This window comes from Pseudonaja textilis, chromosome 2, assembly GCF_049901715.1.
Source record: "Pseudonaja textilis isolate UNSWEBS1 chromosome 2, rPseTex1.2, whole genome shotgun sequence".
NCBI classification, from domain to species: domain Eukaryota; kingdom Metazoa; phylum Chordata; class Lepidosauria; order Squamata; family Elapidae; genus Pseudonaja; species Pseudonaja textilis.
Genome location: NC_141991.1, coordinates 19,398,331 through 19,420,611, shown reverse-complemented (window position 1 = coordinate 19,420,611; position 22,281 = coordinate 19,398,331). Strand labels below are relative to the sequence as shown.

The 22,281-nt window shown below is 40.9% G+C and overlaps 1 protein-coding gene across 3 annotated transcripts in view; it reads left to right on the top strand.

Moving 5' to 3' along the window:
* PPP1R18 (protein phosphatase 1 regulatory subunit 18) overlaps nt 1-21,848 on the top strand; it is a 40,694-nt gene extending 18,846 nt beyond the window's left edge. For all 3 annotated transcript variants that reach the window (XM_026720744.2, XM_087923429.1, XM_087923428.1), the window contains exons 3-4: nt 18,104-18,311; nt 19,129-21,848. In XM_026720744.2, coding sequence (XP_026576529.2) covers nt 18,104-18,311; nt 19,129-19,148 — 228 coding nt within the window. In that variant the 3' untranslated portion in view covers nt 19,149-21,848. The remainder of the gene's footprint in view (nt 1-18,103; nt 18,312-19,128) is intronic.
* The last annotated feature ends 433 nt before the right edge of the window (nt 21,849-22,281 follow it).

The window sequence follows — 22,281 nt, the reverse complement described above, 5'->3', positions numbered from 1 at the left end:
TCAATCCAGAAAGGGATATGCTGAGGAAAGAATGATAATCTCCAATGGAGGCTGTGAGTGACCAACAGATTAACCTCAATTTGAAGAGATGTGATCTTGATCTGGGCCTTTTTGCTTGCTTTTGTTGTAGAAAAATAGTTTCCGGAGAATGCATAAGTCCGACATGCCTGTTTTTGTAAGCAGCAGTTTTGTTAAGAGCTTGTGCAAGATACCACATTCCAGGCATTTCTTCTTTATACATAATTAATAATTTGTATTCAATTATTTCTATTTGATTTTTATCTGTTTGCAAAGCTAAATCACTTTTACCCTAAGGTAATTGATTATGATGACTGATGTAGGCTGAAAAATTTCTCCTTACTTACAAGAACGTAGGCTCTTCAAGAAAACATGAAAAACCAGAGGCTTTGTTCATAGAATTATGGCCATCGCTTTTGGGAGGCCTCGTCTTCACAAATGTCCTTGATGGTTGTCTCCCCTATAGTGAGTCTCTCACAGAAACATGAAACAGTCAAATCTGAATTAAAACCTATAATTTTATAGTTCAAATAATAGGCTAAACTGAGTTTAATTAAAGACAAGTCTATTTTTAATACACCTTCACCAAACGAATCTAATTTTATGGCTGAATGTGATGGCCTGATTTCCCATAATACGATTTCATCATAATGCACTGAACTCTAAACCATCCAACACAATTTTTCCCCTAAAGGAGAGCCAATTCGGTCTAGTGCCGAAGGCACCGAGATAGAAAGCAGGAATAGGTAAGTTCAAGTCCCACCTTAGCCATGAAAGTCGGCTGGGTGACTTTGGGCCAATCACCAGGAGACTAGGAGTTCTAGTCCCACCTTAGCAATGAAAGCCAGCTGGGTGATTGTAGGCCGATCTCTCTCAGCCCAAATCATCCCTCAGGAGTGTTATTGTAGGGAAAACAGGAGGAGGAAGGTGTGTTGGATATGCTCACCGCCTTGAGTTATTTGTAAAATATAAATAAATAAAATTAAATAAACAAATAAATAAATTAAAATAAATAAACCAAGCAAGCAAGCAAGCAAATTTTACTGAATCCAGCCATTTGGGTGACAGTATCCGATCATCCAGTTGTGGGGGCAGGGGGACTCTGTGTAACTCACCACAGTCCTACAGTATCCTTTAGGAGTGCATCAGGGTGTAAATATTGTAAAATAAATACAAATTTAAAAATTTCACTTTTTATCAGCATCACTTGTTTCTCCCTTTTTCAAGAAGCAATGGATGGAAACTAATCAAGGAGAGAACCAACCTAGAACTAAGGAGAAATTTCCGGACAGTTAGAATAATTAATCAGTGGAACTACTTGCCTCCAAAAGTTGTGAATGCTCCAATACTGGAGGTCTTTGAAGAAGAGATTGGACAATCATTTGCCTGAAATAGTATAGGGTCTCTGGCCTGAGGAGGGGGGTTGGACTAGAAGACCTCCAAGGTCCCTTCCAACTCTGTTAATTTGTTATTCCCCCTCAGACATTTGATGCCATCTTTCAGTGTCAACATGCTTGTCCTAGAAAATGTTCCAGGACTCTTTGCAGGCCATTTTAAGAGCTTTCTCTTTGGAGAAATATCGAGCGTAGCCTGCTATTTTTGTCTGAATGCCTTCGAACAATTTTAAGATAGAATTTGCTAGGTCTCAGTGACTTCATTGCTAATTCTTTCTGTTGACTATCCTATCTTCAGTACATATATTTTTGCTCCTCTCTATATTCAGTTCCATCCCAGGTTATATCTTTCTAATCAAAAGAGGCAAAGCACAATTTATTTTAAAAGCACAATTTATTTTCCCATTTTATGGCCAAAGAGGGGATTAACTGTTAATCAGAGTGCTTGGGAGTTGTCATCTTTCACCACTACTTTTTATCAACTGTTTGCAGTGCCAATCTTTAGAGGCACTTCTGTTCAGTTTCAGCTGGGAAAAAACTTTGCTGGCTGATTTACACACATTCAAATTTATTAAAACACAAGTATATATATATATATACTCTGAGAAGCACAGAGCCGAAGACACAAGCCTGAAGATGATGAATGAGACTTCATCGAAACGTTGCCTAGATACTGCCAAGCTTACGTGGGAGAAAACCCGAATAACCAAAGATACACACACACACACACACACACACACACACACACACACACACACATATATATATATATATATATATATATATACATTTTTATTGGTTTTTAAAAACAAATATAAACAAACAAAACATAAAAACATAAAAACATCAAGCTATCTTCCATGGGTGTACATACAGTGTGCCGGTTGGTTTACAAATTGTTTTGTGTTTCCATTTCGTAGTCTTCAATTACAATTACATTACATATAATCTCATATTGTCAATCAAAAATTAAATACCTTAGTATCATTATTAATCAATCATTTGTCTATACTTTTATTCATTCATGTTTTACAAGATAACCATAATTTACTTAGTTTATTTATAACAGTTCATATTATCATCCCAAATCTATCCTAAAATCATTTTGTAGATATAATAAGAAATACATCTTTATATATTTATTATTTTCTAAAAATCTACATATTTCATTACTGTACTTTATTGTCTAACCATTGATAGAAAAGATCCCAAATGTTATAAAATTGTTTATCCTCTTGTCCTCTAATTTCAAATGTCAATCTACTCATTTCAGCACATTCCAATATTTTCTTAATGATTTCCTCCTGTGATGGTATTTTCCCATTTTTCCAGTTTTTAGCAAATACAATCTTAGCCGCTGTTAATACATTTACAATCAGGTATTTCAAGTCTTTACTATATATTTCAGGTAAAATTCCCAATAAAAATATCTCTGGTTTCAAGTCTATATGTTTTTTCGTCATTTTTTCCAACCACATGTGGATTTTAGTCCAGTATTTTTCAGCATCCGCACAAGTCCACCACATATGGTAATATGAGCCAGGTGTCTGATGACATTTCCAACATTTTTCGGATTTATTCTTGAACATTCTTGCTATTCTTGTCGGGGGGAAATGCCACCTGTAAAACATTTTATACAAATTTTCTTTATATGCTGTTGACATTGTCATTTTATAATTTTGAGACCACAATTTTTGCCATTTCTCTCAATCAATCCCATATCCAAAATTCTTCCCCCAAGCAATCATAGTTTCTTTAACTTGTTCTTCTTCTAGTTTAATTTCTAATAAATATCCATACAATTTTTTAATCACCTTTTCATCAGTACCTGTCAAAATCTTATCTAACTCAGTCAGTTTATCACAGAAACCTTCTGTTTTAGAATCTTTATCATACCTTGAATGTATTTGGGTATTTGAAAACCAATTCATCTTTATACCTTTTTCCTCTAGTTTTTGCATAGATTTAAGTTCACCCTTTTCATTCAGTATTTCACCATATCTAACTGTTTGTTCCTTTTTGTATATTATAGGATACAAGAATGCTTCAATAGTTGATAACCAGAATGGAATTTTCAAATAACATTGGCTTTTAATCTTCTCCCAGTTTAACCACAGAGACACCCGTGTATAATGTCTTCTAAAATACCCCTGTGTTTTAGTTCCTTTGTACCATAAAAAAGCATGCCACCCCAACAACAAATCATGTCCTTCTAGTGTCAACAATCTAGCATTTCTTAGTGTTATCTATTCCTTAACCCACATCAGATTTGTGTAGCTTGGTAGTACAATTCCCAATTAGGCAAACCAAATCCTCCTCTAATTCTAGCATCTTGCAAAAGTTTTAACTTTATTCTCGCTTTCTTACCTTGCCATATATATTTCAACACAATTTTATTTAAATCTTCAAAATAGTCTTTTCCAAGCCTAATTGGAATTGTTTGAAACAAATATAAACTTCTGGGTAATATATTCATCTTGATTGTTGAAATTCTCCCTATTAGTGAGAGTTGTAAATTTTCCCATTTCGCCAAATCTAGCGGTAAAACACAAGTCTATTTTGAGCTGCGTTTCCGCCCCCCCCAGAAAACTGGAAAGCCTTTCGGTTAAATAATAATTTGGAAATGACATGCTTTCAAATGCTCTGGGGCCAGACAAAGGAAGTATTTCTTCATCCCCGGCACATTTTGTTTAACTTCTTATCCAGCTGTTGAGGCAAACAGGGAATTAATTTGCTGCACAGGAAGTAAAGGTACAGATGGCTAACAAGGCTATCACTTGCACTCCTCCCTTTGCTTCCAAGGCATGTACTGGTGGGTTTCCTGAGATTTCCTTTTTACTGAAATTATATCATTTGCATGATGACATCATGGCTCATGTGGTGTCATCATGGCTTGTATAAAATATTTATGTTGGGAAAGAAGCTGAGAGAAAATTCTGGGATGGGAATCAGTGGTGTAACAGGGTAACTAATTCTGAGTTTCCTACTTTTGTGGAAAACTTTAATTTGGGAATAGACAGAATTTTCTTCTAGAAAAACTCTGGGAGAAGAAAGAAAAAGGAAGGAAGGAAGGAAGGAAGGAAGGAAGGAAGGAAGGAAGGAAGGAAGGAAGGAAGGAAGGAAGGAGCATTTGTACAGATAGTTCTGTCCTTACAACCATTTGTTTAGTGACTTGCTGGAAGGTGCAATGGCACTGAAAAAAAGGGGATTTATAACTGGTCCTCACACTTATGACTGTTGCAGCATTCTCACAGTCACAGGATAAAAAAATTGGGCACTGCATAACCGGCATGTGTTTACAACAATTACAGTATCCCGGGGTTACGTGATTGCCATTTGTGACTTTTCCACCCGGCTTCTGACAAGCAAAGTCATTGGGGAAGTCAGATTCACTTAATGACTACATGGTTCACTGAACAACTGTAGTATTTTGCCTAATAACCATGGCAAAAAAGGTCATAAAATCGCCTAACTTAGCAGTGGAAATTCTGATCCCAATTGTGGTGTATACATTTACCCTCAAAAACTGTTGACTAAAATGTTTTAAAAATATAAGGAGAGAAGACGGCATAATCAGCAGGTCCTGGAATGCCATTTATTTTACTTTATTTAAAGCAGGGGTGTCAAACTCAAGGCCCGCAGGCCAGATCCGTCCTGCGGGATGCTAAAACCCGGCCCCTGGGGCCGGCCTGGAACGGAACGGCCCACGGTGCCTCTGGCAGCCAAAATGGGGCATGGGGGCGGGCTGTTTTCAGCCTGGACAGCCACCCTATTTTTGCTGGGGAGGCCATCCAGGCTGAAAATGGGGCATGGGGGCCCTTACACGGCCTTCCCCACATCCTGTTTTTGGCTGGCAGGGTGCTGCAGGAGGCATCCGTCCCGTCTTGCATGCCCCCCTCAGACCGGCCCACGGGGGAGAACTACAGTGCTGATCTAGCCCTCGAAGAAATCTAGTTTGATACCCCTGACTTAAAGGATTTATAGGGCCACCCAACTCTTGTGAATCTGGACCATCTCAAGTCTGGTTGAAGGGCTTATGTGGTGCTTTTCATATCATTTGTCCCTCTCTGGTAGTTGCCTGAGCCTTTCTTGGGCTGCAAGACCCCAGATCTCTTCCTGTCTGGGAAAATGGGGAACACTACATATCCAGTATTTTTGAAGTGAAGCTGATTTCATAATTCTACCTTGGTATTTTCTCAATTGGCAATAGCATGTTTGTATCATCATCAGCATAAAGAGTCATTTCAAAAAATCCATAATTTTTACATTGCTCCTTTTTAGTTTCTACTGGTATAATCTGTTATCTGAACCCAGCTGAGTAAAGATATTCATGGTTCCGAGGGATGATCTGCTGATTTCCAACTCTTAGTTTCCTCCTTGTTTTCCTGCCCTTTGGAAATGACAGTCCGACTCATGGTTGTGCAATTTTACCTTCTGGGTAGTAGCTCTTCTTCCTTCTGTCTCCTTGGTATTTTGTTTATTCTTTCGTCACAATGTATTAGGGCTGAGTGAGCAGAGTTGCACAAAGTAGCATGGAGAAAATGCAAAATAGCACATCCTGGGTGGTATGGCAGGCAGAGGGTGGGTGGGGGAGAGACAATAGCACAATTACGCACTCTGGGTTGGGATTGCAACCGCTGCTTTCCTGTTCTATTTCTTTCCCCATCGCAGCTTCATTTGTTCAACTGCCCAATTGTGTTTGAATCCCCAGAAGTCAACAAAAAGGACAGTCCCACAGTTAACATTTTATTCAATTCTTTTTTATTTATTTATTCTGCTTCTATGTGGCTCACATTCTCGGGTCTTCCTTTGGTGTATGGGTATGTTTGCTTTAAAGCTATATCTATTTATGTGGGGTGCATGCCTTACCAACAGTATACATTTGGCTTTGCCTCTTAACAGGTAAGATGGGCAAGAAAGATGATCATTTCCATATTTATTTATTTTATTTATTCATATCCTGCCTTTATTATTTTTATAAACCACCCATACATACCTAATATTCCTTCCTTCTCCTATTTTCCTCACAACAACAACCCTGTGAGGTGGGTTGGGTTGAGAGAGAAACTCACTCAGCTGATTTGTTTATATGTTTATAAAAGCTATGCCTCGCTTATCACTTCTTGAGAGACTATGGCCGGCCCTGGATGTAACAACAAGAGGTTTGACAGCTGGTGTGTTATTTTATTTCTTCATTTAATTTAAGGACATCATATACAAAAATATCTTGCTGGATTAGAGCAAAAAATTATCCAGCTGCATATTTGGCAACAACCGTGTTACTAACTTAGCAAGTGGTGTGATTCATTTAACAACTGTGGCAATAAATGGAGCAAAAGTCATTTAGCAACTGTCTTACACAACAACAGAAATGTTGGGCTCAATTATGGTCATAAGTTGAGGACTATTTACATAAATACATATACATATGCATAAACACCAATCAACGATTTACGGGGGGGAAAACCCAGAAGAATCAAAGTGCAACAAACAGACAAAAGAAGTGGTATGTTACACACTATACCATATCTTGCATCTTCACCTAGTCCTAATGAAACTCTCAGGTTGATATATGCACTCCTCTTTCCTTTCAGCTCTCGGAGCAAAAAGATGTAATCATTAATATTCCATCATGCCTCCATGATGCAAGTTTTTAAAAACTTTGAACCCCATAGAGCAGTGATTCTGAACCATGGCCACTTGAAGATGTGTGGACTACAACTCCCAGAATTCTCCAGATAGACAGGCTAGCTGGGGAAGTTCACATATCTTGGAGTGGCCAAGGTTCAGAAACACTGCCATGGAATTCTAGATGTTTGATTAGTCTCGATAGGATGAAATTGGTCACGTGCCAATAGGATCTCCTATTGGTCAATGTATCAATGAAGAGTGGACATCTTAAACATTATCAGCGAGATAGGTTCACTCACCCAGGAGCGGGTGGGACAGCATGGCCAGGTTCTGGGATTAAACTATAAAACGATTTCTTTGGTTTTTATTTGGTGAACCATCTACTCTGGTTTATGAATTATGGTTTAGCCTGCTGTATGAATCCATTCGGTTGTGGTTTAGTCCATAAAATTATGGATTGCTTACTAGATTGCTAGTTCTTATTGCTGGCCTACTTAGGCCAGGACTTGGGGAGAATTAACATTAGCGGAATACAGTACAAAATACTGTAGGAGCATGTCCTATGAAGTAGGCTGGGTCTGAGCAATGATGTTTATTTATTAGATGTTTATTCCAACTCTATTATTTTATAAGTAACTCAAGGCTGTAAATATACCCGATATTCCTTCCTTTCCTTCTCTGACGAGTCATTCTCCTATTTCCCCCACCAACACAGGAACCCTGGTGGGTTGGACTGAGAGAGAATGACTCATCCACAATCACCCAAACAGTTTTCATGCCCAAGCAGGACTAGAACTCACAGTCTTCTGGCTTCTAGACCAATACCTTAACCACTACGCCAAGCGGGCTCTCACAACCAGATACAACTCTCGTGTATATATTTATGTTTCTATTAAGTAATCATGAGCAGTTTGGTCTGCCTCCATATAAGATCCAGTTCATAGCTATTTACATTGTTTTCTGTACACTACCTCCACTTCGCAGTTGTTCTGAAAACAGGAAATTGCTAGTTTTTTGGGTGTGGGTGGGGGAGGAATGAGGGCAGGCAGGCGGAAATGAGAGAAGCAGAGGCCTCTACACAGAAGTAAAACTCAGGAAGTGGGTTACTGCATTTAGTGAAGAAGGAAGGAAAGGACATAATTGTGTGCCAGAAATGGCTTGATTTAACAGTTAAGAATAGGGCAAAAGAACAGAATATAGGATTCTGGGATTCTTGAAATTCCCTACTCAGAAAAGAGAAAATAAAGTTTCCAGTCTTTACTCCCTTAAAAACATCTAGCCATGTCACTTTCGAAATGTAGAATGATCCATAATAAGGGCCTCTGCATCTTCTGTACTTTGTATTTTGTATGTTGATGTTAGCAACTTGGCATGTTCTCCTGTGGTGTTCCCTGATGGAAAGATTTGGAGATCAGAAATAAAAAAGAAAGTACTCAGCTGTAAAAATCAGCATTGTCTAGGCTGGGTTCACAAGCCATGATTCCCTTAACCAAGTTATAAGTAGTCCTCAACTATAATTGAGCCTGGAATTAGAGTCATGCCAGTTGTTAAGTCATCATATGATTGATCCAATTTTTGCAGTGGTCATTAAGCAAATGCCACAGTCACTAAGTGAACCCATTGTCCTCAATGGAAGGTTTTTTTTGCCAGAAATTGGAAATGCAGAAACTAAAGTAAATTGCGATCTGGGGGACAGTGCAAAGCAGAGGTGGTATTCAGCAGGTTCTGACCAGTTCTGGAGAACCGGGAGCGGAAATTTTGAGTAGTTTGCAGAACTGGCAAATACCACCTCTGACTGGAGTAACCTTCCCCTGCCATGCCCACAGAACCAGTACTGAAAAAATTTGAATCCCATCACCGGTGCAAAGTTGTTTTTTTGTGGGGTGTGTGTGTCATAACTTTGAACAACTGCTAAGCAGAACTACATGCATGTTGGTAAGCTAACCCTGTGTTCAGGGATATCCACAATCTAAACCCCGCCCTTGTTTACACGCATTATGATACATGTAAAAAAGGGACAAGCCTTTATGATCAAAAGTCACCATCTTCATTTTTTTGAATCTCTCGCAGACACCCCTGGCTGAGCCATAAATGGTGATTCTCTTAATTAAACCAAATTATGCTTCAGTTCAGCCACTGTGCACTACCATTACTGTTAATCTTCTCATCACTCCTTATCGCCCGTCCCCTCCCACTTGTGACTATAGGACTGTACCTTTGTTGCTTGTATCCTTACGATTTATATTGACTGTTTCCTAGTATGATTTGATTGCTTATTGTACCCTATGACTATCATTAAGTGTTGTACCTGATGATTTTTGATTCCTGATAAATGTATCTTTTATGTACACTGAGAGCATTTGCACCAAGACAAATTCCTTGTGTGTCCAATCACACTTGGCCAATAAAGTATTCCATTCTATTCTATTCTGTTGGAAGAAAGCTGTGTCCCACTTGGCATTATTGTGATCAGTTAAAACGATTAACGTATTTATGCACTATCCCAGCCTTCCATGAATAAAACTGGGGATTTCAGTGGGGTTAGGGGCTACCTTTGTATTGAATAAGGGCCTCCCATTTATAAAATAAAACGGCTTCATTGGAAACAAACAAAATGTTCTTGGTTCCTTTTATATATAGGTAGTCCTTGACTGATGGCCGTGATTGAGAAAATGCTTAGAGTGTTAGGTGACTTTGTTCAGGAATTTGATTAGATCACTTTCTGAGGTATTTTCTTTTCTTTTGTTAATCCCTCACCCCCAGCAAGATAGAACTGGGCTGTTTTCAACTGTTGCTTCCCTAGTGAAGTATGTTTTCTTCTCCCTAAATGTCTTTTATATATTTGCAAATCACAGGATTTCCACATCTTGCTAGAGAAGGTCCCTAATGTGGATGGATGCTACTTAGTGGTCCACATTGGAAGAGGGGGAAGACATCTTACAGATGTTTCTCCAACAAAGGCAGGTCCTTCGAGGCGAGGCTTGTATGGAGCAGGCACCCTGCCTCCTCATGAAGCACCCTGACTTTCATTTTGGTTTTTTGCCATCCCTCCACATCTGGCTTTACAATTTTGCCACTGGGCATCTCCTCCTCCACCAGCATCTCTTCTTCCCTCTCTCCTCCCTGCCCTCAGCATCTGCTCTGCCCCACCCACAGGCCTGCTCCCCTAAGGAATGTGCCAGCTCTGAGTCACCCACTCAGTCTCTAAATAAGGGCAGAAGCGCTTAGTCGGGATGGGAGGGCCAGGACAGCTGCCTGACGCTACCTCTGGTGAGAAATGAGGAGAATTTTGCAGAACCTCCCTTCCTGCACATGCTACCACAGCAAAGGGAAAAACCCAGATGAGAGTCGTCTTCTTCTTCTTCTTCTTCTTCTTCTTCTTCTTCTTCTTCTTCTTCTTCTTCTTCTTCTTCTTCTTCTTCTTCCTCTTCCTCTTCCTCTTCCTCTTCCTCTTCCTCTTCTTCCTCCTCTTCCTCCTCCTCCTCCTCACCTTTCCTTTCTCCTCCAACTCCATAAGTCTGGTAGCCAGAACCTACTTTATCCAGTAAGTAGCTAGGCCAATCCCAAATCAGTTGTGAAAATTTGACATAAAGGATCCTGGAGTGATGAATGGAATGGAATTGGGGGTTATGATGCTTTGAGGACCAAACTCATCTCCCACCTTCTCCAAACTAATGTAGTTTAAGATCAGTTAGGATTATTTTTACTTTTTACTCATTTTCTAAAATTGCCCTTGGTAGTTCAGACGGAAAGCCTACTCAGGGTAAATAGTGGTTTGCTCAATTACTTCAGTTTTCTGAGTTCGCAGATTACAGAGAAGCATACCCCATTCTACACAGGCTGCATTTGAAGAACACCCTGGATTAAAACATGGTTCAGTGTGGTATTGTGCAAACAGAGCTAGTGTGTAAAACTAAAACTTAAAAATGGAATGTGGTACAAACCCTTTTCTGCTGACTTCTTCTGCTCAAATGGGTATAAAAGGTGAACATAAGCCAGTTTCTCTGTACCTTCAATTACCTTGTGGGACTATTTCAGAGCCTAATTTAACCATACATAAGGCAAAAAAAAGTGTTCCTCTGACGTAAGTTTTTGGGAGACAGGGTAAGAAGCATATTAACTGAATCATTCATTCATGTATATGTAGATATACTGTACATATATACACACACCACCCATACGGAGTAGAAGGGGGAAAAGAGTGCAGAGAAAAGCAGCTAAAATGATTAGTGGGCTGGAAGTTAAAACATATGAAGAACGGTTGCTGGAATTGGGTATGTCTAGCTTAATTAAAAGAAGGACTAGGGGAGAGATGACAGCAGCATTCCAATATCTCGGGGGCTGTTATAAAGAAGAGGGAGTCAAGCTATTCTCCAAAGCACCTGAGGGCAGAAACTAACCAAGGAGAAAAGCAACTTAGAGCTAAGGAGAAATTTCCTGACAGAACAATTAATCAGTGGAACAACTTGCCTCCAGAAGTTGTGAATGCTCCAACACTGGAAGTTTTTAGAATGGATAACCATTTGTCTGAAATGGTATAGGGTCTCCTGCCTGAGCAGGGGGTTGGACTAGAAGACCTCCAAGGTCCCTTCCAACTCTTGTTATTCATCCTTTTGAGTAGATTGGTCTTCTTCAGTTTGGGTTATCTAGTTCTCGCTTCAGCCCTGGAACTTCTCCAGCTTCTTGTACTCCTGATATTGGTGTCACTTGGCACTATTTTTAAATTATATTATTAATTAGTAATATAATATATAACTGATTAATTTTAGTTAGCATCCAGTGCTTTTTGTCAACCTGTTATTTTTTGTAAATGGGATATTAGATGGTGAAAAGGAATATTAGATGGTGAGGGAAAACAGCAGAACAACCAGAAAAGAGGTGCCCCTTATTGACAGATATGGGAAAATAAAGCATTCGGTCAAAGGGGGCCTTGAGTTTGTCGATCATTTCAGGGCTTTTTCACTCACTGCAACATTCAAAATCACAACAGAGGACCACAAGGACCCTAACTCCATGGTTTGAAACGCAGATCTCTTGAGGACCATGAGAGTTGTCATCCCATACATCTAAAAGGCCTGAGATTGGGAAGATTGATTTATGTTTTATTAAGGCCGTTGTTGAGGAATTCATGCTTCTTTGGACCGTTCTGTCATTTTAAGCAATAGCATTTTACTCATATAAAGAACAAATAAAAAGATCTTCCTAAATTTTTGGATTTCACATAGGGATAGCATAATATTACAAAAAGAGTGAGGGCAGACTATATATCAGATTAGGAAATATACATATACATACATATAAATACAAGGACCTTGAAACTAGGTCTAATGACATACCCATTGGATAGTTTTGCTGGCATCTGAAGATCAAGTTGCTGTTGTCTGAAATCAGCCTCTATTGCCCCTGCTGTCAACTTGATCTACAAACCAATCTCTGCCTTTCCTCCTCCGCCTTCACCTCTACCCTTGTCATTAATAGACTTCACTTAATTGGGATTAACTTGGATTAATTCCCATGGGAACTGCTTGGGAAGGAGATAATGTCAAAGATCACCTGTTCTTCTGAACTCTGTGCAGCAGGGCTGGGAAGATCCTGCACTGAAAGGGGGAAGAAGCAAAGGCAGGATCCTTAATATCATTTCAGGTAGTCCTCGACTTATGATCACAGTTGATCCCAAAATGTCCATTGCTAAGCAAGAGAGTTATTGAGTTATTTTGCCCCATTTTACGATCTTTCTTGCCACAGTTGTTAAGTGAATCACTGCAGTGGTTAAATTAGTAACATGGTTGTTAAGTGAATCTGCTTTCTCCATTGACTTGGCTTGTCAGAACTCAACTGTAAATAAATACATACCAGTTGCCAAGCAGCCAAATTTTGATCACATGATCATGGGCAGTGGTGAGATTCAGTTTTTTTTTACTTCCAGTTCTGTGGGCGTGGCTTGGCTTGGTAGGGTGGCTTGGCTTGGTAGGGTGGCTTGGCGGGCGTGACAGGGGAAGGTTACTGCAAAATCTCCATTCCCACCCCACCTCACTAACCTGCTTTCCAGCTCCATTCTCCTGTGCAGGGCAACAAAAGGAGACCCAGCTGATCAGCTGGGATTCAGAAGGCAGAGAATAGATGGGGTTGGCGGGGCCAGTCAGAGGTGGGATTTGCCGGTTCTCTGAACTACTCAAAATTTCTGCTACCGGTTCTCTGGAACTGGTCAGAACCTGCTGAATACCACCTCTGATCATGGGGACACACTACAACAGTTCTGTGAAGAGCAGTCACTTTTTTACTGCTGTTGTAATGTCAAATGGTCATTAAACAAATGGTTGCAAATCAAGGACAGTCCAGGAAAGAGAAGCATGAAGATAAGACCTCACCTTTCTTGGGCAGGCTTGGTGAATCCCTGCCAGCTTACCGATTAAAAATAGGCTTCCTGAGTTTGCAAACCTCCACCTGTGCTATGAATCATTTATAGAGTACATTTCAAAGCGATATCAATGAGGTGCTTGGTGTTTCTTGTTCATGCCTTTTTCTTTGCATTTTTCTTTGCGCCTTTTCTTATACCAACCCTGGGTGGCAAGTGGTGCCAACAGATGTATTTCAAATTCAGGGTCTGTGGCCACATAGGCTGAGAATTCTGGAAGTTGTCCTCCATATATCTTCAGTTGGGGAAGGATGCATAGATTGAGACTTTCCCCACCTTCTTTCAATTTTGCAAATGATATTGGAGCAAACCCAACAAGATTGTTATCTTCATGCCCATCTTTCATAAGAGGTGAAAAACAGCAATCCTAAGTTGTATTAACAGAGGGACACAGTCAAGATCAAGGGAAGTACTAATACCACTCTATAAAGCCTTAGTAAAACCACACCTAGAGTACCGCATCCTGTTTTGGTCACCACACTATAAAAAAGATGTTGAGACTCTATAAAAAGTACAGAGAAGAGCAACCAGGATGATTAGGGGACTGGAGGCTAAAACATATAATGAATGGTTGCAGGAACTGGGCTTGGCTAGTCTAGTAAAGAGAAGAACCAGGGGAGACACGATAGCGGTCTTCCAATATTTGAGGGGCTGCCACAGGGAGGAAGGGGTCAAGCTATTTTCCAAAGCACCTGAAGGCCAGACAAGGAACAATGGATGGAAACTGAACAAGGAGAGATTTAACCTGGAAATAAGGAGAAACTTTCTGACAGTGAGAACAATCAACCAACAGAACAGCTTGCCCTTGGAAGTTGTGGGAGCACCATCACTTGAGACTTTCAAGAAGAGATTGGATCGCCATTTGTCAGAAATAGTGTAGGGTTTCCCGCTTGGGTGGGGGGTTGGACTAGATGACCTACAAGGTCCCTTCCAACTCTGATTATCTGTATCTAGGATCTTCCGTTAGACCTAGCAGATTGCCTCTTATGCTTGCCTTCATGGAATTAGATTTGTAGGGCAAAACATTTTCTTCCATATATTTTTTTCTACCACCCACCTTTTCATGTTGCTGAGTTTTTATCTTACTAAGAAGCCACAGTCTAGTTTAAGCACTTACCTCAGCTGTCTTAATATAGTTGGTAATCTCTTTCAGATTGTTTCATTCATTTGCTACAGTGAAGTATTGTGGTAGAAGATTCTTCCAGGTCTATAAAAACCCCAGGGCCACAATGATTTGTTAGACAAAAAGTTATCTCATGGATAAGAACAAATGGAGCTCAAGATGGAATCTGCTATCAGTACAAACCCTCATTCATTAAAAGCATTCATGGGACACAGGAAATGTCTGCTGTACATGCTCACAGTCACTCTTTGTTACTTCAGTGTTTCTGAATGCCCTGCTCCATAAGCTGTTATCATCCAAGTAGGTTCTTCTCAACTGCCCCTTGATCTCCGAGGCCAGGGCAAGCCCTATGACCCAGACTTTCCATCCTGTTAGATAGCTTTTATTCTAAATAAGATCAATTCTGCAATCGGTTGCATGCTTATTACAGAGTGCACCCATTAAGCTGTGTCTCCTGAGATTTAGTCAGAAAGCTTTAAAGAGAAGCTGGATCTTCAGGAGCATCTGGGAAACTCTGTAGAAGCTTCAAGAACAGGTCTACAAGAGGGGGAGCTAGATGGACCAATTGACTGACTAAGCATAAGGCAGCTGGCTCAGAATTTGAAGGTGTAACTTTCAATTTGCCACCCTGATCTCTCTCTCTCTCCCCCCTTCCCACTATGCATTTACTTAACATTGTAAGCTCCCTTGATAAAGTAACTTCGTGGTTTTACTCATGTATTTGATGTTTATACCTCCTTTATTATTTTTAATAAATAACCCAAGGCGACAAGTTTGCCTAATACACTTTCCTCTTCCTATTTTTCCCACAACAACAATCCTGTGAGTAGTTTGGGCTGAGAGATAGACTGAGCCAGGGTGACAGAGCTGGCTTTCATGCCTAAAACAGGACTAGAACTCGGTGTCTCCTGGTTTCAAGCAAGCCCCTTAACCATTACACCAAAGTGGCTTTTGCAGGTGGTTTTGCTATGTGGCACACACTACTGTACACATATTGATGTGTACCCCAAATGAGGATTATCGGGCAGGGGGAGGCTAGCTTGAGATCAGTTAAGACAACCTATCTGCTCATCTTGACTATTTATTTATTAAATGTATATACCATCTAATTCCTTATGACTTTGAGAAATTCTTATGGGGAACATCCTCTCTTCTTCCTCTTGTTATTTTTGACTGGTGGGCTTTCTTGCATATTAAGCTAGTGAATGATAAAAAGCACATCTAATTCTAAGGTCATAGAATTGGAAAAGGTGATGAAAGGAACCACAAGGATCATCTAGTCCCGTGGTGGCGAACCTATGGCATGTGTGCCACAGGTGGCAAGCAGAGCCATTTGTGTGGGTATGTGAGCCCCAGCCAAACTTACCTGCACTGCGCATGCGTGTGCCTCCTGGCTGATTTTCAGTCCATTTGACGCTGTCTTCACCCTCCTGAGGCTCGAGGGAAGCCTCTGCAGCCTCGGGAGGCCGAAAAACGGACCTCCCAGAAATACCAGAAGTGCTGAAATGGGCCCGTTTTCAGCCTCCCCCGAGTTCCAGAGGGCCACCGGAGGCTGAAAATGGGCATTTCTGGTATTTCCGGGAGGCCCATTTTTCGGCCTCCCGAGGCTCCCGAGGCTTCCCTCAAGCCTCGGGAGGGTAAAAACAGCCTCAAAGAGGCCAAAAATCAGCTGGGAGGCACGTGCATGTGCAGTGCAAGTAAGGGGGCAGGGCAGGGGTGTTGTGCACACCTGTGCGGGGGGGCGGGACACACAGCATGCTCTCTCTCACACGCACGCGTTCGGCACACCACAAACAAAAAGGTTCGCCATCACTGATCTAGTCTAATTCTGCATAGAGGGCAAGAAAATAAATTAAACCATCCCTGAGAGGTTGCCTTTCAGTCTCTTCTTAAAAATCTCCAATCCATAATAAGCTCTTCTCTCACACAAGAGATACCCTCTTGCTATAGGAGTGCCTATGGAGCAATTTAATACTATTTTCTGAAAGATTATCTCCTGCTCTATTTTGTACTCTGTATCGGCTGGAAAATGGGTGTAGTGTGTGACCTGGGATGGTGAGGAGACATCCTAGGAAGCCGGGGAAGAAAGATTTATTAGCTAAAAGTTTGCAACCTTTTTATTTACATATCCCAGGACACTGCAGCTCTTTTTGCTTGCAGTCCTTCAGCTTTTTAAATATATATATATTAGTATTTATGCGGTTTAACCCAAGCAAATTACAGTAAAGCTTTTCAGGATGAGAAGAGCTCAAAAAGCAGGACATAAGAGGGCTTTGAGGGGTCGTTGGTGTTCTCTGAGCTTGGCTGGTTTTTTTGCAGACATTTTGTTACTAGGTAGCATCATCAATGCTAGCACCTATGATACTACCTAGTTTGGATAATGAAACATCTGCAAGAAAACAACCAAAGCTCAGAGAGCACTAAGGACTCCTCATTTCAACTCTGAACTACAAATATCCTCCGTTTTTGATAAGAGTGTTTTGTTGCAAGATAGACATAATTGGATCGGTGGTGGGATTCAATTTTTTTTACTACCGGTTTTGCGGTCGTGGCATTGCTTGGTGGGCATGGCAGGGAAGGATACTGCAAAATCCCCATTCCCTTCCCACCCCACTAACCTGCTTTCCAGCTCCATTCTCCTGTACAGGGCAACAAAAGAAGACCCAGCCAATCAGCTGGGACTCAGGAGGCAGTGAAGAGATGGGGGCGGGGCCAGTCAGAGGCGGTATTGGCCGGTTCTCCGAACTACTCAAAATTCCAGCTACTGGTTCTCCAGAACTGGTCAGAACCTGCTGAATACCATCTCTGAATTGGATGTCGTGCTTGCATCCTTTCCCTTAATTTAGTTCTCCAGAGGCCACATACACTCAATTACACACTTTCCTTTAATCTTACTGGGCTTTCCAGACGCACTGTACTATTACTACTACCATGATCCCATCCTGGACTCTTACTATGTAATTCTCCTATGGCTCTAAATGTAGCTACTGTACCATAAGTGCAATTCAAACTCATTAAGCCTTTGTTTTCTTGTAAGGCATCTTTCGCCTCCTTAGAGATTTAACCCCTGGAGTCTCACTGAAGTATACTATAACCTCCCTTCAAAAAGTAAAGGACAAAGTTATGCAGAGGTGGTATTCAGCAGGTTCTGACCAGTTCTGGAGAACCAGTAGTGGAAATTTTCAGTAGTTCGGAAAACCGGCAAATACCACCTCTGACTGGCCCCACCCCCCCATCTATTCTCTGCCTCCCAAGTCCCAGCTGATTGGCTGGGTCTTCTTTTGTTGCTCTTCACAGAAGAACAGAGCTGGAAAGCAGGTTAGTGGGGTGGGGAGGGAATGGGGATTTAGCAGTATATCCTTCCCCTGCCACATCCACCCAGCCACGCCATGCCCACCACGTTTGAGATGGGCCGAGGCATAATCTTGCATAGTCAGACATCAATGGGGTGACTGTAACTGTAGACTTGTAATATTATCCACCCATCCATCCATATCTCCCTCTTTCTCTTCCTACCTGCAGCTTAAGATTTCATTCAGTGAGAATCAGCTGGAGAGGACATTCCAATACCCATCAGAGAGTTCGCTACTGGAGGAGTTTGGGCCCCCAGAAGAGTCAGAGTCTTTGGTTAGCACAAACCCCCTTGGTGATGAGGAAGAAGATGAAGAGGAGTTGCTGCTGCTTCATCGTGGCCTCCCTGGCCTGCTCAGGAGCAAACCACTTATTGTAGGTGAGTATCTGGGATACCCATAGAAATGCTTGGATTACAAAGACCTTTCTACAATCACTCTTGACACAGATTCTATCTCTTTTTTTCTGGGTTTTGAATTGTAACTTGCAAGTTGGGGTAAACTGGGCTGCCAACCTGTTATGTTTATGGGAAAGAGGTCTTGTAGACAATTGCCACCGTATAGAGATTGAGGAGTTTTTACATATCTGTCTGTTGTTCGACTTGCAATAGCAGAGGTTGTATGTAGTACTTTGAAAGCTTCCCTAGGTTAAAAATTCTCTGCTTATCTTCATACAGCGGGGATTTTCAAGTATGTTAGAGCTGGAAAGGTTCACAAATATCAGCCTCTGCTGATCAAAAGAGCACATTCACTTAGCTGAATTCAAGATTTGGTTCAGGAATAATATGATCTATTTCCAGAGCTTTCGACAACCCTGAAGAAAGATTGTCCTTGAATATCAGTGTGATGATTCTGATGTCTAGAACTATATCCAGCAGTAGCAACAAAAACAGGGCAACGTGTTTTTTTTTTAAATATCAGCAGACTACAAGTATTGAGATCAGATGAAACCCTAATTTTCATCCAGACCTCCCTCCCTCGCTCCCTCTGAAAAACCTCTGTACCATTATAAATAGAGGAGATACTTGTAAAACCAGAAATACTACAGCCGGAAGAATAGAAAGAACCTTAGAGATAATACTGAAGTGCCATCTAAAGGCCTTTTTAACAAGTGCAAAAATGGGGAATGCAAACTCAGGAGTTGTTGTTTTCCTCATTTGCTAACTATGTTGGTATTCTTTCTTTTCCTTTTTCTAGATGAGTCCTGTCGGCGATAGCTTATTTGTCTTTCTTTCCTGGTGCAGGAAAAGGTAGAATCCATTTCAAGACTTGAAGCCGTGTTCTAAAATCCTTCGGCTGGACCTTGAATCTCTTTTTGTCTTCCAATGACTGACACACCGAGGAAAAAGAAACAGGGACCAGTAAAGACCTATCAGCCTTTTCCTACAGCTTTGAAGGCCGCATGTTTCTTCCTTCAGGAGTTACGCAGCATCTTCACACTTGATGTGGCTCTTCTCTTTGTGCTGACCCTGAAAACAGAACCTCTTTGCTTAGGAAAAAGTATCCCACATCTAGATGGCTCCAAATTGTGCAAAATGCAGTCCAATCTAGATGGGAATCTTAAGCAATACTTTTCCTGCCGCTCCTGTCAGTCAGCGAGGAGCCTAAAACTTTCCTTGAGGAAAGGCCATCGAACCTTCAAACACCAAGGGCTAACATCATTGACCTATTTTACTCCTTACCATGAACCACACAGCATTTGAAAGCTTCAGCTCTGGGCTGAAGGACATTGATGTAACTTTGTCTGGTTGTTGTTGTTTTTCTGCTTTTTTTATTTTGTAAAAGTATCTTGTCTTGTTATGATGTTTAAAGGAAAACGAGCACCATATTTCAGGGGGAGACCAGGGAAGGTTACACACTGCTTATCAGTATTCGGGGATGGGAGGGGGGCCATTGAAGAGGAAGTCAATTCAACATAGCATGACTCTAGGTGTGAGTAATATGGCATGTAACTGGGCAATGGGGATGGGCCTCTCTGTGTTTTAAAACAAGAGCACTTAGTAAGGCATGGAATTGAGCAATTAGGGAAAGGTTATCTCTGCATGGGGTGCAGAGACAGTTGTTCTTTGTGGTGGCATTTTGTGTTTTCTCTCTCTTTGACTTCAGGCTGGGGTGGTCCTGTGGGACTGCCAGGCTAAAGTAAGTAAGCGGAACAAGGGCTGGGGGGAGGGAATGGACGAACAAAGCGGAATCAGGAGAAAAGTTCCGCTTCTGGTTTTAATCGTATCCATTTCATGTTTAGAATTCACAACTCATATGGACTTAGATGAGTGGGCATGAAGTGAAGTGAACAGAGCCATGAATGGTTAAAAAAAAATGAAGCGATGCTTTCAGGGGTGGCCACAGGAGAGGGTACAATAGGTCTGGATGGTGTCCACAACACCACACTCGAAGGACTGTCCCTTCAGTTGGACAATTGTGGCTGCCAAATTGACCTTCCTCCTCCCCACCACCACCCCAGATGACTTTGGATTCTTTAGCCAAAAAAGTATTATTACTAGTAGCAATAATACTAGTAATATTATTCTACCATCCATTTTGAGAAATATAGGTAGTCCGCTTAATGACCATTTGTTTAGCAATCATTCAAAGTTATGATGGTGCTGAAAAAAGTGACTTATGGCTGGTCCTCAACCTTAAGACCGTGGCAGTGTTCCCATGGTCATATGATTGTGATCTAGGCACTTTTCAACCAGCTCACACTTAACGATGTTTCAGTCAGGTGGCTGCCATTTGTGATCTTCTCATCCAGATTCCAACAATCAATGGAAAAGCCAGCAGGAGGTTGCAAGCACCTGCTGTCTTGCTTAATAGCCATGGATGATTCACTTAATGACCTCATTGCTTAATGATGAATCTTGCTCTCCCTATCATGGTTGTAAGTCGAGGACAACCTGTACTTGCCATTCTGCACTGCATAGTATTTTTTAACTAGGATGAAGTCTTAACTTAGTTAACGTTAAGGAAAACAAAACCATTGTACATTTGTTTGAAGATGTTTACCTGGCTACTTCTATGCACCACCTGAACATCTGAGCACTACCGCTCAGCTTGCACACCTGGATAAAGACGCGTTCATTTTTGATGAGAAGAAGAAAGAGCTATAGCTTTTGGGTCTCTCAGGATGACCTTCCACCTTGGGCCGTGAGGCAGGGGGCAAATCATTTGTAGTGCTGGTAATAAAAAAATGAGGTGGGTTGACTCAGGAAAGCTGAGAGCCAGTGAGGCCCTCCAAGCCCTCCACCCACTCCACAACCCAGCTCCTGCCTCAGGACTGTAATAGTTCATAAATCCACATTTTGGAACCAAAAGTATACGATTCAATTTCTGTAGCTACCCTGGCTGAAAGTCTGACCTTAAGATGGAAGTGTCCAAATAAAATTGAAAATTTTTCTAAACAGGAATCTTGCTGAACAGGAATCTTCTCTCCCCAACTGTGAAGCTTGGTTGACTTGCTCAATTAAATTACTCGAAGAATGGCACAACTCATCAATGGAACAAGAACGCAGATTGAGAGAAAGTTGATGAATGTATGGGAGGAGAAAGGTGAGGCTTAGGAACAAAAATTGTTGAGTGAAGAAGTAAAAGTTTGAATGGAAGGCGCAGAAGAGAAAATTACATATCTTCTCTCTCCCTTCATTACTAATTTATCTATCTGTGCACCCTTTTTAATTATCATTTCTCCTTTTATTTTGCACTGCCGGGACAGCCAACGTAAAGCCCATGAATAAGTGAGTGAGTGAGTGACTGAATACTACAGACATATTTTTCTTTGACAGGCATGTGATGGGGTCTGCAAAGATCAATGTATGTTAAATGAGGGCTGAAGAAGCTGTGTCCAGCCATTTCCATCAGTGTTTTTTTTTTGATACGTGTAATTATTATTAACAATAAACCAGAATGATGTTGCACGATAATCTAGTGGTCTTTATTGCTCTATTCATTATGACAGTTACATAGAACTTTTCCTTAAAATAGCCATCTTGAATCTTAAAAGAAATGACAATAAGAAGATGTTTCTTTGTGGTCTGCTGATCGCATATATCTGTTATATCCTATGCACTTTGTAAACAAAATGCTGGACTTTGGTGTGTTCCAGCAAAACATTTAATTCTTACCTTTATTTATTTAATGAATTTATATAGCATTCATCTCATTAATGTGACCCTTCCTGGGCAGTGTATAATGGAACAAAGAGTTAAAAAGTCTAAACAACCATTAAAACCATAAAACATACTTATAAATAAGAGAGGAAGAATGGATCAATATCCTATATTCAGTATAACCATCTTGCAGGTTCCCTGTTTCTATGGGATCCCCAAGACTAGGGGGGAACATATTTTAAGAGAC